Raw genomic sequence first — 21,435 nt, 5'->3', positions numbered from 1 at the left:
ATTTCAGAGATGTCATATGTTTTGCATTTGCCGCGCTTTTCCCTTACCAGTCTCATCTTTCGTTAGCCCTCAGACAAGCCTCAGACTAAGAATCAAGGAGACGTCTTCTCAGACGCATACCCGAAAGGGAAAAAACAACAAAAGAAATCATACCCACAGAAGTTGGAAGTTACTACTACGTAGTACACCATCATACCTACTTACGTATGAAAGGTTATGTTTCATAATTTGCTTTCGCTATAACTGTTACAGCCGATCACACAGCAATGCACCATAAATGGCTTCTACACAACTTCAATACTAAATTTAAAACTGAAAACTAAATAAAAACTCGTAATATTCGCAATAAATTACCATCATAGAGGTTTTTTGGGCACAGATGACGAATGTGCCCAACAAAAAAGCTAAACTATGACAACTACAAAAACTGTGTTTTTTTTCTTTATCACTTTTCAGAGCTTTTCTATACACCTAGATTGCTCTAGCAAGGTATTATTATTTTGAAGTCAAGTCTCCTTGATTCTTGGTCTGAGCCACGTCTGAGCGTTAGCCAGTAGGGCGATTTCGTAAAACCTGTATCAATCATTATTACATTATTACAATCTCAATTGTCATACTCAACTTTCATTCTCCCACAATCGCGCAGCACGCGATTGCGAATGACGTGCGAATAACAGCTACAATGTCATGATTGCAATCACCTTTGATTGGTAGACGTTCGCTCACTATTGGCTACAATGCATTGTTGCAAGAATCGCACAAATTCAGCCAATCAGAACAATTGAGATTGTAATAATGATTGATGCAGGTTTTAGGCAATCTCCCTACTGATTTTCGCCACGCGCCAAGAGAGCCTTGTCGCCACTTGTCGCACTCTTTGGTCGCACTGTAGTACATTGAAACAATATTTGGCTTTTTCAAATGTTACCCCTCGCTACTTAACTAAAATCTTATACTGGTAACATTGGATAGAAGTTATGTTAGAATTTAGAATCCAGAGCCGCGACAGGAAGCAGCTTCGGCAGGTTGGGGGTAAAAAAAAAATCATTTTTGTTCGGGGATTTTACCTTACCGTCTTTTAGTTCTTCATTTTCTGGTCGCCGGTCGGTGTTTTTTTTCGCAGTCGCAGCAAGCAAATCGCAGGTTGGTTCGTTTCTTATTCGTAATCCGTGATAAGGTCATTTGGTCATTTGTTAATACTTTCAGAAAGTTGGGCGTTTTGTTCTATTTCATAAAACCCTTTAAACTCGATTGACTAGGTAAGCCTTAAATTTTTTCAGTTTTAAAGTTTTACAGTACCTTAGGTACAAGTTTCCACCATCACCCCACGTTTTTTGCTTTGTCATTAACTTTTTAAAGGGCTGGCCGCTGGGATATACAATCCTACTCTAGCGGGATGGGGTTCAGGGTTCTGTTATTTCGATTTTTAAAACTTTTTCAATTACAAAAGAACTTTGAAAAACAAGTAGTTAGTTACTTTGTAAAGTTTTTACGGTAAATGCATAGTTATGTATATCACTGGGTAAATAGTGGATGTTATAGTAAAGTATATATCTGTTTCAGCAAAATGTATTGTGATGTGTGTGGTATAGTCGACGAACATTATGATGAAAACTCTGATGTCCATCATAATGATACGCCGAAACATCAGTGTAATGTGATATTACTCAATTATAAGCACAATAAGTAAGTTTATTTCTATACTTTATTCTTTATCTATTTCTCAACATATCCATGTGGATTTAAGTTTTTCAAAGATCCTATCGGAATATCTCAAATTCCTATTTGAGCGCAATTCTATGTTATAGAGAATAGCTACATTCTTTATAAGTTACTAGATCCTTTTAGAGTAAATTATAAACTCAAAACTTATTATGACGTCTAAGTAGAACTCAAAGCAAACACAATTTTTAAGGGCTTTTGCAAACTACAAACTTATCAAAACTTTCACAGAAACAACCTTCAGACATGCCACAATTCACACTACAATCAAAACCAATTATTTTTATATTGACTTACCAGTTAAAATGAAAGCCAAAAAGCCAAAGCCTCCCAGCTATTTGCAGCATAAAGAGTATACCGGTTATTATAACTACCTACCAATTTGCATTGGGCTAGTGTGGCATACTATGGCCCTATTTTACTCTCGCTTTGGTTATTGTAGCCTATTATAGTAAACTTTAAAAAGAAAAATTGTTTTAAATTTTCAAAACAAAATTAATTATTTCTTTAAAATGCTTCAATCAACATAACCTTACATCATGATTTTTGTCAAGATCTCGTGTACAAAATCTATGTTGTCAAACAAAAAAGTGAACATGGTGATAAGGACAAAAAATGTAAGCGCTTAGCTATCTCGCTCTAACAATAAGAGTCACAATAGGGCTAGGTACTTCTACAGGTTTCTAAACTAATATTTCTATTCTATCAATAGGAAAGGCTTCAGTAGGAACCGAGATGGTGTAATCATATTAGGAACAGCTGAAAGCAAGCCCTATAATGAAGCCACAGCTACTAAGGTGGAAGACACGGATCATCATAAGATTAGGATTTATGTAAGAATACATTTGATAGTTTGTACATATTTTCTTATATATGGTACACATTTAACAGGTTCCAGCTACAACAAGTGGGCATACTACCTAGTGGTTGAGATGTCAGCCTCTTATACTCAGTCAGGGTTCAATCCCAAGCGTGCACCTCTAACATTTCAGAGTTGTGTATTTGCTTCAAAGGTGAAGGAAAACATTGTGAGGGAACCTGCATGAGTTCTTTATGAATAACATTCTCTAAGATTGTCTGCCAATCCACATTTGGCCAATATAGTTTCTATGACATTTCACACAGAAGGGCTGGCTGGGTCTTGTCTCAGAACTAGATGGGTTTTTGCCATTTAAAGCTAGCCTCATAGATGGCTCATTTTTTGCGCCACGGATCAGCCTGGCTGTCCAGCGCCGAAATGCAGCCAGTATTCTTCCACGCTGGCATGATTTGTATAATAATTCTAATTATTGTACAAATCATGCCAGCGTGGAAGAATACTGGCTGCATTTCATCATATAATAATTCTAATTAACGTGGAAGCCAGGCTGATCCGTGGCGCAAAAAATAAGCCATCTATGAGGCTAGCTTTAAATGGCAAAAACCCATCTCGTTCTGAGACAAGACCCGTCTCTCAATAGTGGGATGGGTTGATTATGACCAACCGAAGCTCTCTTATCCAATCTTTGCATGACATGTTAGTTTGCAAGAAACTCAGCAGTTTTAGTGCTGGTAAGGATAGCTGATACAGACCTTATTTTCAGGTGAAGCCTAACCAAAGTGTCAAGTTCTCATTCAAGATCAGCAATGATATGAAAAATGAAGATTTATTGGTGGTTGGCATCCAGCTGGCGCATCCACAGCCGCAGTACCAAATGATTAATCACCCGTTCATTTTTGGAGAGGAACCACATATTTTATGTAAGAGTAAGTATTCTTGTTATTCTATTTTCCAACTAAACTACTTTAAAATAAGACTAGCTTATGCTCGCGACTTCATCTGCGTGGACTTCACAAATTTCAAACCCGCATTTCACCGCCTTAGGGGTTGAATTTTCAAAAATCCTTTCTTATCGGATGCCTACGTCATAATGTCATTTGAGCTGTGCGTTGATAGATCAGTCAGTCAGTCACATTTCCTTTTATATACCTATTTAGAAGATACAATAGAGACAATCAACGTCAAGCATGGTACTTCATAACTATTGTAAGTTTCAAACTTTCACTGTTAGTAATATGTTTTTAATTTATATTTTACTAGCTTATGCCCGCGACTTCGTCCGTGTGTGCACGTTTTCCTTCACCATTGAAAGCAAGTAATATTTACTTGCTTAAAATAGATAACTCCGAAAACTTAGAGGTGCATGCCCCGGGTCCAACCTTGAACTACCCTGAGCATATAACATATGTATATATATATATATATATATATATATATATATATATATATATATACACATATGTCATATGCTCAGGGTAGTTCAAGGTTGGTCAATATATATATATTTTAAAGAATATTTATGCATTTAGCTACCCATCCTTACACATTGATTATTATTATACAATACCTACTTTCCTTAATTTAATATCTTCAATTTTTCTTTATTGGGTTACCCTTTCGTGGGTATAGGCCTCCTCCATCAGTAGCTGTACACATTTAACTCTTACTAAATAGGTACTCTCAAGGAGTATGGAGTATTTAAAAGAATATTAGCCATATTAAATGACTAATATTTCCCTTTCCTCTCCAATTAAGCGTCAGGCTTGTGCTAGGAGTAGGTACGACAATAGTGCAACGGGCGAGATTTGAACCGTCGACCTTCCGGTTTTCAGTCCACTCCTATACCGGTTGAGCTATTGAGGCTCAAATATTCTGGTAAGTAATATTATGTAGTAGTATAGTGGTAAATAATAATAAAAAATAGTAGGTAGGTAATACAAAATTTGTAAGATGTGCAAATGCAACGATAGAGGATGAACCGGACCTTGGTAAAAAAAAAACTAGATATAAGTTAAGTTAAGGATAGATTATTGTAAATTAGAGCTAAAGATGTTGCAATGTAAATAGCAACAGGTAGAAATGAAAAAAAAAACTACCTCGAACAGGAGGCAGACTCTTAACCACTTGGCCAATGCCCTAATGGCACTACGGGGTGTAACCAGAACGCTAGCAAAAACTTAGCGTTATTGTTATACTACCTAAACACAATCCAATTATACCAGTAACCATTTGCCTCATTTTGTAGTTTTAGTGATTTAGTATTTTTCAAACTAGCAATGTATAGCGTGCAAAACACGGGTCAATGCTCCGCTTACGACGCGTCATTTACTTCAAGTGACCTACTAACGTAACGTTCGGTGACCTTTGAGGTCAGTCAGATGTTTTATTTGCAATATATCGTAAACTTTTACAAAATAATAAGTTTTTTTATTATTTAATACTAATAATTAGTATTTTCAACTTTCGAAGTGAGATAAATATATCAAGTGGGGTATCATATAAAAGGTCTTCACCTGTACATTCTAAAACAGATTTTTATTTATTTTTATGCATTATAGTTTTTGAATTATCGTGAACAATGTCGAAAAAATACGACTAGTACGGAACCCTCGTTGCGCGAGCCTGACTCGCACTTGGCCGGTTTTTTATGCTATCATATCAGTAATCATCAGTACTATCACCTGTCTTCGTTTTTGCCAGCGTTCTGGTTACATCCTGTATATTTTGTTTTTTCTTACAGAATCGACTATAAAGGAGGAAGTCAGTGTCCAGTTTCATGTCCCAGAGATTGGTCAATATGAGATGCCGATTATGTTCACCTTTTTCCGCAGAAGCGATGAGAAAAATCTCATATTTATTCGTGAAATGGTATGATCGATCATGCACAATGTTTATATCAAACTAGCTTATGCCTGCAACTTTGCCCACGTGAACTACACAATGTTTTAAACCCCTGCGTTGAATTTCAAGAATCCTTTCTTAGCGGATGTTTACATCATAATTTCTATCTGCATGCCTCAGCCTGATCCATCCAGTGCTTTGAGCGTGCGTTGATAAATCAGTCAGCCAGTCTCGTTTTTCTTTTGTATATTTAAATTTATATTAGTAAGACTAAGTTTTTAATGCGTTGTTTTATTTTCATAGTTTTTATTGGATGACAACAATAATAATCTATATCCATACTAATATTATAAATGCGAAAGTGTGTCTACGTGCTAGCTTTTCACGGCCCATCCGTTTAAGGGCGCCTTCAAATTTGCTGCAAAGTGCCGCGCAGAGGAAGCGCGGCTGCAGTGCTGCGGCTGCGCTGAGGCCGCACTGCTTTGTAAATCTATTTAATTTCGATCGATGAACTGACGCTGAGGTCGCGCGTTTTTATTTATATGGATTTACAAAGCGCGGCACTTTGCAGTAAATTTGAAGACGCCTAACAGATTTTTATGAAATTTAGTACATAGATTGCTGTATATTCCAGCGACGGACATTTTATGTAACTAGCTGACCCGGCGAACTTCGTACCGCCTAACAGTCGATTCTTTAATACTTTAAATATTTCTAATTTTTTTTAATACTTTAAATTTTTCTCTCCGTAAGAACTATCCTCGTACTTCAAGGAATATTATAAAAAAAGAATTAGCGAAATCGGTTCAGCTGTTCTCGAGATTTGCGATCAACAACACATTCAGCCAGCGAATCATTTTTATATACATAAATAGTAATCTTTCACTATCGCAAAACGTTCTTGATTAGTATTCTTCTTGCAGGTAGTTTTAGTGCAAGAGCATGAAGAAAAACACATTAGCAAGAAAAGCCCGTACACTAATGAGAGTTGGGTGCGGGCCGATCATTTTATACTTTCAAAAACCCATGTGTAAGATTTTTTTCTTTATTTAAAATCAATCGATCAATCGATGAAATTGGCGTCGATTCTTATGTCTTTCTATAAACTTAATTTAGAGTATTTGCTTTTTAGGGTTCCCTACCTCAAAAGGAAAAACGGAACCCTTATAGGATCACTTTGTTGTCTGTCTGTCAAGAAACCTACAGGGTACTTCCCGTTGACCTAGAATCATGAAATTTGGCAGGTAGGTAGATCTTATAGCTGACATTTGGGGAAAAATCTGAAAACTGCGAATTTAGGGTTAGATCAAAAAAAAATTGTGGTCATGAACTAATAATTAGTATTTTCAACTTTCGAAGTGAGTGACATATGAAAGGTCTTCACCTGTACATTCTAAAACAGATTTTTATTTATTTTTATGCATCATAGTTTTTGAATTATTGTGCAAAATGTCGAAAAAATACGACTGTAGTACGGAACCCTCATTGCGCGAGCCTGACTCGCACTTGGCCGGTTTTTTAATATTCCTAAAAAAGGTATGGAGAGTGAATTTTAAATTAGATAAAGACTAAATAGTGCTACTTTACAAAACGCTATGCTTGAGACTGGCATCTAGGGTTAACATGTTTGACAGTTTAAAGTTAAATTAAGTTTGTCTGTCCCTTGTCTGTCCTTTTCTTATTAAATATATACTCTTTGGGAAATAAAGTTTGGTGAGAAAAGCAGTGGTAGATGCAATATGCGAAAATACTTAGTAAGTTTATTTAAAATTAAATTAAAAAAATAAATCGATTCTGTTTTATTACAATACAATTAGCTACAGTGTGAGTGATTATTTTTCAGGCCATATCAACTAAAATTCAAGATCCCGAAGCTCCTCAAGGAACTCCTTCCCCGTGGGTTGGAGGAGAAGGCATTGGAAGGACTGCAGTTGCCTCCGGATGGTATGGAGAAGATGCGATTGATGCTCGTATCCACTAGGTAATTGCCTTCATTCTTTTCAGGAACCTTAGCAGGCCTCTTTCAGTGCCTCTAGTAAAAAAAGGTAACAACTCAAATTTGACACTTTTTTATTTATTCCGAGTCAAGTTAGCCCATGACTGTGATCTCACATGGTGGTAAGTGATGATGCAGTCTAAGATGAAAGCAGGTTAACTTGGAATTTGGGCTTTGGAGGGACTGCAGTTGCCCCCGTATGGTATGGAGAAGATGCGATTGATGCTTGTATCCACTAGGTAACTACTTTCATTCTTTTCAGGAAAAAGCTTTCAGTAAAAAAGGGAACAGCTCAAATTCGACACTTTTCAGGCGGGGCGAAAAACATATATTTTTTAAAGCATAATCCTATGAGAGAGAAATAAGAGTTTATGCAATAAAAGAGAGGTTCTTATTAAATTTTAAGTCACAGCGCTGTGCGAGCTAAATTGCATTTTATTGTGTGGTAACAAGAGTCATTTTTTGTTAAAATAAAATATTTTTATTTATATCTATGCGGAGTGATCCTTTTGTACTTGGAAGATAATGGGGCCGATTCTCTTGTACACAATTTCTAAACTAAACTAAATTAACAGGTCTAAATCTCTCCTTTTCCGCAACAAATTTAGGGATAGCAATAAATTTAGACATGTCATTTTAGTTTAGTTTACAGATTGTGTACAAGAGAATCGACCCCACCATTAGATATTCCGACTTTAAGTTACTAAATGGATTGACGCTGGTTCCCTGGGAACGGGGACGGGCGCTAATGTGGGACGCAACTTGCGTTGACACATTGGCCCCGTGTCATATCAGGAAGACAGCATCAAGACCGGGAGCCGCAGCAGAAACAGCTGAAAACGGCAAGCCGTGCCGTTTGCCGTGGAGACCCTGGGGCCATGGAGTCTTAGTGCTAAAAATTTTTTACGAGACATTTCACCGCGATTAATAGCCTCAACTGGTGACAGAAGGGCTGGCTCATTTTTTGCGCAACGGATCAGCCTGGCTGTCCAGCGCGGAAATGCAGCCAGTATTCTTGGCACCATTCCACGCGGTCATGATTTATATAGTAATTAGATAAGGCTAGCTTTAAGTTTTATTGTATTAAAAAAAAAAGTTACTAAATTAACAATGTAAAAATGACTATTGTTGGATCCAACAGCAGCAGCAGGTTGTTGAACAGCATCCAACAAGCAATTTTTTGAAATTCTCACGGGATTTCAAAAAACCTAAATCCACGCGGACGAAGTCGCGGGCATCATCTAGTACTTAAATAAATTTAGCAAAAATTACATTTTTTCAGAGCAATATTTGACGAGGGCCCTACCAAAAACAATTACATGATTTATTTCCACCATTTACTGTGGTGGGAGGAAATTATTTCAAAGATCAATTTGAGGGTATGTATGCATTGTGTGTATTAGAAAAAGTTTTTTGTAAATTTAATCATTAATTATGTAAATATAATACCTACTTGAAAAAAAAATGCACTGTTGTGTACTTTTAAAGAAAATTAAAGTTTCTAAGAGATTTTATTTTTTTAGAAATACAACATGTCTGGTGTGAAAATTGAAAAAAATGGAAATGTGTATCTTTTGGAAGTTCCTGGATTAGCTGAGAAAAGACCTTCGTTATTGAGAGGTAAAAAAAATATATTTCAGTATAGGCAGTATGTATATTTTATTCAGAATTCAAAACATATAACACATCTAATATCAAAATCTATGTATATTCAAATATATTATTATGAATGGTTCTGTACCATCGTTCAGTTTTTTTGTAATGTATTCATGATTTTCGAATTTTTCCCTTTACTTGTGCATCGTTATCTGCCAAATTTCATGATTCTAGATCAACAGGAAGTACCCTACAGGTTATGATTCCCTTGACGGGTCTTGATAAACTCAACAGACAGACAACAAAGTGATCCTATAAGGGTTACTTTTTTTTGGAGATGTGGAACCCTAAAAATAGGAAATTATTTAAAAGTAAGTCCCTTTTAGATGGGATACTTTGTTACGAAGATACAGACGAAGCTAACAGAAAGCCTTTTTTAGACCCTCGATAGCTCAACGATTAAAAGAGCGGACTGATCGCCGGTTCAAATCCCACCCGTTGCACTATTGTCGTACCTACTCCTAGCCCAAGCTTTACGCTTAATTGGAGGGGAAAGAGGAATATTAGTCAGCATGATAAACTTGAGTAATATTCTTTAAAAAAATCTGGCAGCCTTGTCGCTGCCTCTGTTCACTAAGATTCTGTATAGTTTGTCCTTCCGGCGCAAGCTATACCAGTTTGTCTGCTTGTAGGACCGCAATCATCCTACCCGTGGGATTACTGGGCTGCTTCTCCAAGCCCAAGCTTTACGCTTAATTGGAGGGGAAAGGGAATCATTAGTCAGCAATTAACTTTACTAATATTCTTTTAAAAAAAAGTGAAAAAAAGCGTGTAATAAGTAAATCTTATTTCAGGTGACCGCGTCTACATCCGACCTAAAGATAGCTCTCAAGTTGTGTTTGAAAGCACCATCAAAGAACTCAATGAGAGCCACGTTCAGTTAGCCAATATGGACGACTCGTAAGTGTCAAGATTGCTTGCGTTTAATAATGGTGGAAACGTCTATATTTTCAATCTTCCTCACCAATATTATAACCTAGCTGATGCCCGTGACTTTGGTCTTTTGGATTTAGGTTTTTAAAAATCCCGTGGGAACTCTTTGCTTTTCCGGGATAAAAAGTAGCTTATCTGGTGAAAGAAGGGCTGGCTAATTTTTTGCGCAACGGATCAGCCTGGCTGTCCAGCGCGGAAATGCAGCCAGTATTCTTGGCACCATTCCACGCGGTCATGATTTATATAGTAATTAGATAAGGTTAGCTTTAAGTTTTATTGTAATAATAATAAAAAAAAAAGAAAAAAAAAAAAAAAAAAAAAATTTAATTAGATTTTAAAAAAAAAAGTAGCTTATTGAATTACAAAACCTTTGATTTAGAATTCTGGCCAAGAGGCGCAAATATGAAAACCTTGATGGGAGCTTTATATTCGTGCCTTTTGGTGTGGAGACCTTGGGGCCGTGGGCCCGGGGGCTCGAGCTCTTTTTGAGGAAATTTCGAAAAGGGTTATCATGTCAACCGGGGACCCGAGAGCTGGCAGCTACCTTGGTCAAAGAATTAGTTTGGCCATCCAAAGGGGCAATGCCTCGCTGTGGTGGTCTCGATGAGGTTTTAGATTTAATTTAATTTATTTTAGTTTTAATTTAATGTTATTTTATTGTACTTTTAATTTAGATTTAAGTTTTTTAGTATATACTAAATATTTAAAACAGTTAAAATTCTACAATGAAATCAAGTTATTTATTCCAGATTCACTAATTACTACAACCCTGATTCGCTGTATGACATTCGGTTCTTGATGTCCCGAGTCCCAATGGAGCGTATGCACGAAGCCGTCAACACTGTGTTCAGCTCCAAGCAGGACTGCCGCGTGTTCCCCACGCCAAGCGCGAGGAGGATTCCACTGAAGCGCATCACTAAGTGAGTGAACTGAGAACTTCAGCAACTACTTCAGCAACACCAATATCTACCACCATCACCATTACCATCACCATTATCATCATCAGCATTCAGCACCATCACAATCACTGCCATCAGATTGATTGTACCACATAGTTCCCATGCCATGTATACACAAAGCTATTTCCGATGTGTTAAGCTCCAGGTAACACTGCCATGTCCCTGCATTTATTATTCCACTGAAGCGCATCACTAATTGAATGAACTATGAACGAATTCAGCAGGAAGATGGGATCGTTTATCAGATTCTTCCGTTGGCGCCCGTTGTGAGCAGCGAATTTTACCTTTCTAGGGTTCCGTACCTCAAAAGGAAAAACGGAACTCTTATAGGATCACTTTGTTGTCTGTCTGTCTGTCTGTCTTGTCTGTCAAGAAACCTACAGGGTATTTCCCGTTGACCTAGAATCATGAAATTTGGCAGGTAGGTAGATATTATAGCTGACATTTGAGGAAAAATCTGAAAACCGTAAATTTAGGGTTAGATCACACAAAAAAAATTAAATTGTGGTCATGAACTAATAATTAGTATTTTCAACTTTCGAAGTGAGTGACTATATCAAGTGGGGTATCATATGAAAGGTCTTCACATGTACATTTTAAAACAGATTTTTATTTATTTTTATGCATCATAGTTTTAGAATTATCGTGCAAAATGTCGAAAAAATACGACTGTAGTACGGAACCCTCATTGCGCGAGCCTGACTCGCACTTGGCCGGTTTTTTTTTTACCTTATTTGTATCTTTGCAGATTCTACAATCCTCTGATAGAGAGCAACGCGGAGCAAAAGTCAGCCGTGGAGCACATAGTGTCGGGCACATCGGGCAAAGCGCCCTACATTGTGTTTGGACCTCCCGGCACAGGCAAGACTATGACCATCGTTGAAGCTATCATACAGGTAAGTCACCTTTTTTATCTTATTTTAATTCCATTTTTAACCAGCTTAATTTTAATTTTCATACTACACGCTAAAAAAGGTAATACTTTTTTATGACTTGGCTCATCAGCTATTTCACTTTAAAATCCTGGTTTTTTTCATTTCTCTGAAGAAAATGATTGGTTTTGTTGTATAAGTCCCGGAAATTGCTAATACGCGTAGCCGCCATTTTTTTAAAAAGAATATTAGCCATGTTAAATGGCTAATATTCCCCTTTCCTCTCCAACTAAGCGTCAGGCTTGTGCTAGGAGTAGGTACGACAATAGTGCAACGGGCGGGGTTTGAACCGTCGACCTTTCGGTTTTCAGTCCGCTCCTTTACCGGTTGAGCTATTGAGGCTCTATCATTTTAGTGACGTCAGCATTAGACTGAAGTTTCAAGCTGATAGTACCTATATTTTTACTCGTCATTTCGATGTTAATGAGACATGGTTTCAGCGCAATACCAATTTGCGGGACTTATATAGGTGTGTCCTCTTTAACTTAAAAGCATACGTTATCATGTGCTCATCGTCGTCGTCTCATTCCACCGATAGATGTCCACAGCTAAACATCGTTCTGTCGATGGTCAGAAAGGAACTTCAATGTACAGTATTTTCCACAGCTGGTAGTACAAAAGCCCTCAAACCGTGTGCGCAGACTGCAACATGGTGGCCGACCACAATTTTTTAACTTTTTTCAAACAAAATTTTAAAATACTTAACCAAAATTCTTTACCATTTCAAAGCTCCTAAATTGCTGTAATTTTTCGGTTTTCTCTGACGAAAATGATTTTGTAGGTATGTTTCTTTAAATTATAAGAATGCGTTACCCACTATCGTTTTAATCAATGGAATATGTACATACAGCTAAAAGTGCCTGTTATCCGATAAGAAAGACGTCAGAAACTTCAATGCACAGCATTGTCCACAGCTGGTGGTACAGAAGCCCTCGAACCGCGTGATGGTGTGCACAGACTCCAACATGGCGGCCGACCACATCGCCATGATGCTCCTTCAGTATAACAAGCAACTTAACATCTCCAACTTCCTGCTGCGCGCTAACTCACAGTCTCGGGAATGGTATGCTTGCTGCTTGTACCACTATCTAATTACGCCTGCATATGACTACATAGCGTTACTATAGGACCTCTGGCCCGTATTGAAAGGAAGATCCTTGGGCTGATATTTAAGTTGTATAATATAATATTGCATGCCTTAGTATTTGGCTGTACCATCACAATATGACTAAGAACCATTTGTAAATCCAAATAAGCTTGAAGCACAAGATTGATCTTAGTTAATGTCTTTGCGTAAATTAGCTCAAATCACAGGCTCAAATGGGTATGGAGATGTCAAATAATGTTCGTTTTTCCTTCTAATGACAGATTTACATAAATCACACATTTCAGGTAACATAAAACTGTTTTCTTTTCTCGGGTTTTCTTAGTGCAAAATCAGCACAATGCACTTCGCCAATCTCAAGTAACAAGGTCGTATTAATATTTTAGCATTTAAACTACCGTGAGTGATTTCCATTCTAAATAATATCTGTCCCGGCTGTACTCACGTGTGTAGTCGACGTTAGCCCGACTAGTTTCGAACCCATACGGGGTCCTTTTTCAAGGGAGTCCGTTCGCGCACGCGCCGCGGTTTTGACTATACAGATATTATTTAGAGTCGTATTAATAATTATAAAAATAAAATTACGCCATCCTACATAAAAATTGCTGTACCATGTCACACAATGCGTTTCGCTTGACTTGGAACCAGAGAGAAGAGGCGGGAAGAAGTGGTGCGTTGCAAGGCCATACTTTTTGCCGGAGCGGTAACGCAGTGGCCGTGTGGCACCCAATACTCAAACCCACAGCAGTGCGGCGCTGCAACGCACCGGCAACGCATGGTGTGGCCTCAATTTACCAGTACTCATCAGTACAATAACCGGCAAGAAATAATGTATGACCTCGACCTTTAGAATGAGATTTCGGCTTTGTAGAGCGTTGTCCCTGTCACTCATACTTATGCGACGCTTGGTCGGTCTCAACGTCAGAGACGATGTTCTACAAAGCCGCTATGTCTTAGTAAAGGTCGATGTACATTATTGTCTGCCGCGTACTGTACCATCACCTATCTTCGTTTTTGCTAGCTTTCTAATAAGACCCATCTAATTCCCACCAGGACCGTAATGCCAGCGGCCCTGGCGCCGGTGTCCAACGGCACCAGTTACGACAACTTCTACTCCGTGAGCAACACGCAAGTTTCCCTCTACAGGGTCTTCATCACCACTCTGCTGCACGCCGCTAAATATGGATCGTGAGTCATCATTTCATAAACTTAAGGAAGGAACCGTGGTCTAAACGGACTAAAGGCAATCCATGGCCACGATAGCCAGAGTAATCCCTGCCGGTTCCGCAATTTTGTCGGTCCATACCCGAAGGGCGCCAACGGGAACCTATTACTAAGCGACCGTCCGACCGTCTGTCTGTTAGTAGGCTGTAGGTAATGTGTAATTGTTAATTAATTATATTGCCACTATAACTACTATAACACTTTAAAATAGATTTTTTAAATGGTTGTTGAATTGACAGCGAATTTTATTGTGTGCGTAATCCCAGCAAAATAATGTTGAATTTCAGGATTTGAGTTGGATAGATTTTTAGTGCGTAACGTCGTGTAATTGTGCGTGAAAGTTTTAAATTTGTGCGTCAAACCAATAAGTAGATATTCGAAAAAAACGCGTTTTGCCAGGAATACGTCATCCCAGCTACACATTTTTTTCCCAATGGACGTACGAGAAAAAAAATAGGTCCATGAATTAGTGCGTTTTAAGAGGTAAATGTGCGTGCTAAAATTAAATTTGTGCGTCATAACACTTCGAAGATATTCAGTTTTTTGCTGGGATGACGTTTAACCATTTCTTATATCTCTTAAACGGTTAAACGTATTTACGTGATTTTTTTTACACATATTGCTATGAATTTGTGCGTAATGTTTGTAAAAACAGAATTTAAAAAAAATTACCGTTCAGTTTTTATAATTAAAAAATAAAATAACGTTATTAGGTCCTAGTACTTTAAATATGACCTCTAAAGATAAACTTATACCGTTGATTTGTCCCTTATAACGGCTCACAGTATCTTATCAAGTTTCATTGGAGTATTTTAAGTATTTATTGAATTATGAAGAAAATTACTACGACAGGACTACGATATTTTTCGACATTTAATTGGTCCAGTATTTTATGAGTTGGCTAATTAAAATTTCTACCAATAATTAGTGCGTCAGCTCATTTATCCATCTGCAAAAATAGAGCCCAATACACAGATAAATTATAGACATATAATCAAAAAACCTATAAGATGCGCAATACAATGATAAACCGACAAAGTTTGAATAGCCACAAAAAAGCGACCGTGTCATATATCGTGCTAACCTTCCAAAATTGATAGTATTGTGCCATTTCTTTTCTGGTACATGTGCGCACAAAATTATTAAGCTTTTTATTAATCATACTAATATTATAAATGCGAGCATTATTATAAAATATGTTTGTTTGTTGGTTTGTCCTTCCATCACACCGCAACAGAGTTACAGATTGGCGTGATTTTTGCATAAGTGATCCGTTACATTTATTCCGAAATATTAGAGTTCCCACGGGATTTTAACAAACAAAAGCAAACAGTCCTATTGTCTGGTCACAAGCCATAATTAAACAATATAGTTTTCTGGAAACTGTTAAACTAAGCCACCCGTTCGTCTTCAAAACACGGCAATAAAACTGAATTTTAAAACTAATAGGTACCAAAGGTTCCGACCACAGCCATCTTTACTTACAAGCCATGCTATTAAGTTTGGCAACGTCGCAATTAGGATCCGCCGTGAATCTGTGGCATAAACCGATAGAGCTACAAGTGTACTAGTGGACAGCTTTCTATAGGCTGTATCTAGTTATATTTACAAACACTATGCACCTACTTACATTACAAATACATAAAATCATTAGTTTTTGAAATTACGTATTGACCACATACAGCCCACTTACTTAATGTAAGGCAGTACCTAGTAGGTATGTCTTTCGTAAGAATGTAGGAACTTAAAACTTGTTTGAAACTTTGAAGATCTACCTACTATTTCACTAAAATAAAACATAAATGAGGGTTAATAGATATTTTATTTCCTATTATAATTAGAGTTAACAGTTATTTTATTTCCTGTCCTTTGTGATTGTCCTTTTCTTGGGCTTGCTGATGTAGTTCTTGACGACGCTCGCTGTTTATACAGCTGTTCCCTTTTAGAGGGATCCATCCTAGATGTTTTTTCGCACGTAACTTAGGTAACGCAAATTCTTAGGTAGGTTAGGGAAAATATGGGGCACTGCACCAGCTACTAGTTGATTCAACGTGATTTATCTCTATTTCTAGATTTTTTTACTATTTTGTTACTGTTGATTATTTTTATTGTTATGTTAATATGATAAATTATGTTAATACAATAATTTTAGATTACCTACTTAATTTACAATCGGTATTCAGTCAGAATATTGATCAACTAAAACTTAGAAAATAAAAAATATATTGAACTGTTCTGTTGTTTTAATTTTCACTAACTATTATGTACGTACCTGTACTTAAGTGCTAAAAAAGTAATGGTACAATACTATCAATTTTGGAAGGTTAGCACGATATATGACACGGTCGCTTTTTTGTGGCTATTGTGACGTTGTAAATTTTGAACTACTAATTAGCGTTTCGCTTTTAATAAAAATCAATTTTGTTCAAAGTATGTTGGTGCCACCTAGCATCAAGGTGCAGAACTACGCGTGGGTCGATGTTCAGAGTTCATTCGAGCCACAATAGATGGCGTTTGCTTCGTTGTCAATTGTCGTAAAAATAAAACAAAATAATTAAATAAAACCATAATATCATTTGTTTATTGTTAAGTCATTAACAAAACGGTTCTTATAATATATCCTTAGGTTCCGCAAATATTCAAAAATGAATTGGCTTCATGATCAAACTAACTGAGAGCGGCCACACTCGGGTTGCGTCTGGCAACACCGATTGGTGAGATTTAGAATTTTTCTGGAGTCAACATGTGAAGACGAATTTTTTCGTTCCAGGAAAATCTCACTCCTTTTCGCCCATGGCTTCGCCTGGGAAAATACAATAGTTATAAATTTAGTCATCCTAACGTATTTCAATGTTTCATCAATTATGGTGAGTGAAAAATCAAGTAATGTGGATTCGACAAAATGGCGGTTTGGTTAGAGAAAATCCTAATTTCATGATTTCCCTTTCAGTTCCAGCTATTTTACCTTCCCAAATAAATGAGGATAATGGGTTGTGGGTGGACTCCTGAAAACCATTGGTGGCCAGGAGTTCAATAGGTGAGTTGTGTTTGATCGGGAAAATTCCACGTGTCGAAATTTTCACACAGCACAAATTATAATCTTGTTTTTTCTTTGTTGCAGGGTTTCCGTTTGCGTTTCCGTTTTTAGTTTTCGGTTTTCCGTTTTTTTTTGCTTTCGTTTTCCGTATTTATTTCTTTTGCACATTCACGTTGGCAACTTAATTTCTATGGATAAGACTTGGTGAAAATCTTTGTAAGGAAACATTTCGGTTGTGAAGAATCAAGTTAAATTGAGTTTTGGATCTTGGCCGATGCCGTCCAGCTACATTGCAGTCTTCGCACCTACAAGTAAGCAAATGTTTGTATCCTGGAACAGTTTAGTGAACCTTCTTAGTGTATGTGTACAGTAAGAACCCTGTCTTTACTACTGAGCTTTTATTTTGAAACAATTTTATGAATTTACTGTGTCATTGTCTATTCCATGCCAATGGCATCTTAAATTTAAAACATAGATTTTATGTACTATCTACCTAAGGCATTCTAATGTATCTAAATTAAGTCTTGGCATTAAGCTAGAATAACTAAGCATTATTAGCCATCACTATGTATTAAGCGACCCCGGTAAAAGTTACATTAAAAACAATTTTGCCTAACATCTAGCAAATTTCATTTATAACACCTCATATACATTACAAGGGAGCCGACGGCTAGCTTCTATTCTTTACTAGGTAGATAGATCAAGTAAAGTAAATTATTATTTTTTTTCCTCTAATCTTTGTAAGGTGGTAGATTATTCCGTATCCGGGTATATTTCTATTCCGCCCAATTTACCACCCTTACAAATGGCGCCCGAACGTTTTTTTATATAGTTATTTCAGTATATTTTGAGAAATTTTGTGAATTTTATGAAATGTACTCCGCTGATTGTAAAATTTTCTAAGTAGTGACACATTGCAAAGAGCACTAAGCTGTTTTTTATGGTTAACTAACTAAATAATAACTAATAGTTAGAAATTTTGTTTGATAGTTTAAGTAATTTTCTGAGTATAGTCCAACAGTGGTTTTTTCTTATTTAATTAACACATTATAAATGGTGTTTATGCCGTTCAATTATGTTATTTGACTTACCTTGGAGGTGTATAAGTGAATGTTTGCCTTCAGTTTAGTAATAAACATTGCTTAACTGAGTTGTTGTTGGGTATTGCTTTCAATAGTAAGTACATCTTATGTTTGAAAATTCCGGTAACTTAGTATAATTAAAGTTTTGAAACGCTATGTGCTGTTAACTAGTTACACACATACATTTATAAATACTAAGAGTTACAACTTGTGAAACTAAATATATAAACTATATTCAGAGATTACATTAAGTTCAAGTAGGAAGTTATGAACAATTTTTTTTCAGTGACTTGATACTTCATTATTTTGTTGAAATTTTGTTTAGAGCTGTGTTAAGGTTATGATAAAAGCTACTTCACACACAAAACATGTTAAGTTTAATTGAATGCTGGTAGTTTAAAGTGACATTTAGAAACAGATTTTGTTGTATTTTAGGTTATGTGTTAAAAGTGTAAAGTAACAGCCATCAAACCATTGCACAATCTCTTTGTTTTTTTGAAAGATAATATGCTAGTCAGAGTTCATTGCAACTTTGTTGCCTGTTTACTTTTGTAATTGTAAAGGTTGTAACACACTGTGTACTCATAAAGGTGATACTGCACCTTACAATCATTTATTCAATTTTGGGAAGTTTTATTTTGTTATATTTTGTTTACTATAGTAATAATATGTGCTTGTATTATTAACAATATTTTGGAATAGGAACATAATTGATAAAATAGGTTAGGATAGACTTAAGAATATTGTTTTTGTTGTGTATTTTGCTTGTGTATATTTAATAGTTTAAATAACTTCTTTTGTGTTTGTGTTTAACCAATTTGTATAAGGCTAAACATAGACAGTTACACAAGCTCGATATTTTGTTAAATGTGTTTTGACTTAACACAATGGAACAGACTTTTGCCCAGTTTCATTCACTTTTGAAGGACGAATTGTGTTATGAGGTATCCATTCGTTCCGAAACTCCAGCACCTACAGTGCTAGGTTTAAAGAAACAGTTAAAACAATTAATTCAGGAAATTCCTTCTGAATCAATTTTAGAGACGGATTTCACTTCTGAAAGTGAGTTAGGGGTTATTACTAAAAAACTTCAAGACTTAGAAGATTTATTAAAAAAGTGTTCTGACACTAAAGATAGACATGCCCTCTGTAGGTCTAAAGCTTTAGCTTCACATTTGTACTTTAGAATTTTGAGAATACAGTGTTCCGAACTCAGCTTAATAAGTAGGAAGAGTGAATTACATACAAAGTTGCAGAGTTTGATTTCCAGATTAGATGCTGACAATGAGTCGTCTCACGACGAATCACTGGATTCCGAGAGTACCGCCGTTGACTGCACTGGTGATAAAAATGTGGCCAAGTGGAAGTTAAATTTCAACGGACAGGGTGATCCGCGCAGTTTCATCGAACGCGTTGAGGAATATAAAAGATCTTATGGCGTTTCAGATGGAAAATTATTTGTTTCTGCATTTCATCTTTTTACAGGCCGAGCATTGTTATGGTACAGAGGCAACAAATGTCAAGTTTCGTCTTGGTCAGAATTGAAAACTTTATTTTTAGAGGAATTTGATGCAGTAGATTATGACTACAGGTTGCTAGGTGAAATTCGAGCAAGAACACAAGGCTCTGAAGAACCTGTGTCTATCTATTTCGCTATAATGTTTTGCATGTTTTCAAGGTTGTCAACACCACTTTCCGAAGAACAAAAGTTACAAATTTTATTACATAATATTCGCCCTTTTTACTCAGAACAATTAGCTCTTGTTGACATTAAGTCTGTCGCAATGTTGAAGGAAAAGTGTCGCAAACTAGAGGCTGCGAGGCAGCGTTCCGCCTTATTTCTGAGCCTACTAACAGTAAGGCAACTTTAAGTTCAGAGTTTGCTTACAAACAAGTGACAAAACAGATAAACACACTTTCAGTCACACCTGCACCTAAGGTTGATACAAGTAAAGGCACTAATTTTACGAAAACAAATAAACAACTATGTTACAAGTGCGGCAAGGGTAACCATTCCTTTAAATTTTGCAGGACAGTTCCGAAATTTATTAGATGTTTTTCGTGTGGACGTCAGAACTTTACAGTAAAGACATGTCCAAGTTGTAGTAAAAAGGCGACTAGTAAACCCGCTCCGGACAAAAATTCAAAAAACTAATTAGTAAGAACTGTGCAGAGACACAAGTAAAGAACTTGGTCATTAACAACAAAACATCCCTTTTACCTGACACAGTTCTGTATTCAGTGGATAAACGAGACTTTAGGCCACATTTAAAGGTTTTTGTTGACGGGTTTGAGATTACAGGTTTACTAGATTCCGGTGCTTGCGCGTCAATTTTGGGTAACCAGGCGCACAAGGTTTTTTTGAGATTCGGTTATAAATTGCATAGCAGTATTGATACCACATTTTCAGTGGCAAATGGAGACAAACTTGATTGCATGGGTTATATGTTTATTCCGATTACTTATAATTCCGTAACTCACATAATAAATTTTTTTGTAGTACCCTCTATAATAGCGGATGTTATTTTTGGCTGTGACTTTTGGAAAACATTTCAGTTAGCCCCTGGCATTTTTGATAATTTAGAATTAATTAAGGCACCTTCTCAATTTTACAATATTTGTGCGATTGATAATGAACAAATTCATACCATCACTTCTTTTGAAAACTTATCATCTCAACAGAAAGAATTAGCCCAGTCTGTAGTAAATAAATTTTTAGATATTTCTTCAACGAAAATTGGATTGGGTAGAACAAAATTAATTGAACATGTTATTGACACCGGTGATGCCTTGCCAATAAAAATAAAACAATATCCACTTTCTCCCAAAAAGAAGGAAGCTTTAAGTAAAGAGTTAGATAGGATGCTGGAAATGGACGTAGTTACTCCGAGTGAAAGCCCTTGGAATAACCCAGCAATTTTAGTGAAAAAGGCAAATGGAGACTGGAGATTTTGCCTAGATTGCAGGAAATTAAATTCAGTGACAAAGGGGGATTCATACTCAATACCGTACATTCCGCAAATTCTAGATAGCCTGAAAGAGGCAAGGTTTTTATCATCGATTGATTTAAGTTCAAGTTTCTGGCAAATTCCATTAGCTAACGACTCTCAGGAAAAAACCAGTTTTAC

The 21,435-nt window shown here is 36.5% G+C and overlaps 1 protein-coding gene across 2 annotated transcripts in view; it reads left to right on the top strand.

Annotated features, from left to right (window-relative positions):
• Window positions 1-1,009: 1,009 nt before the first annotated feature.
• LOC117990557 (putative helicase MOV-10) overlaps window positions 1,010-21,435 on the top strand; it is a 34,245-nt gene continuing 13,819 nt past the window's right edge. Inside the window, exons 1-14 of one of the 2 annotated variants that reach the window (XM_069504521.1) lie at window positions 1,010-1,143; window positions 1,564-1,686; window positions 2,435-2,555; window positions 3,306-3,468; window positions 5,283-5,410; window positions 6,307-6,413; window positions 7,227-7,364; window positions 8,662-8,758; window positions 8,903-8,999; window positions 9,830-9,935; window positions 10,718-10,888; window positions 11,676-11,823; window positions 12,774-12,922; window positions 14,018-14,152. In XM_069504521.1, coding sequence (XP_069360622.1) covers window positions 1,568-1,686; window positions 2,435-2,555; window positions 3,306-3,468; window positions 5,283-5,410; window positions 6,307-6,413; window positions 7,227-7,364; window positions 8,662-8,758; window positions 8,903-8,999; window positions 9,830-9,935; window positions 10,718-10,888; window positions 11,676-11,823; window positions 12,774-12,922; window positions 14,018-14,152 — 1,679 coding nt within the window. In that variant the 5' untranslated portion in view covers window positions 1,010-1,143; window positions 1,564-1,567. Of the gene's footprint in view, window positions 1,260-1,563; window positions 1,687-2,434; window positions 2,556-3,305; window positions 3,469-5,282; window positions 5,411-6,306; window positions 6,414-7,226; window positions 7,365-8,661; window positions 8,759-8,902; window positions 9,000-9,829; window positions 9,936-10,717; window positions 10,889-11,675; window positions 11,824-12,773; window positions 12,923-14,017; window positions 14,153-21,435 lie in introns of both variants that reach the window. The other variant, XM_034978013.2, reaches the window with a different exon arrangement.

This window comes from Maniola hyperantus, chromosome 18 (genome assembly GCF_902806685.2).
Source record: "Maniola hyperantus chromosome 18, iAphHyp1.2, whole genome shotgun sequence".
NCBI classification, from domain to species: Eukaryota; Metazoa; Arthropoda; class Insecta; order Lepidoptera; family Nymphalidae; genus Maniola; species Maniola hyperantus.
Note: the sequence above shows the minus strand (reverse complement) of the source record. Positions and strands in the feature narration are given on the sequence as shown.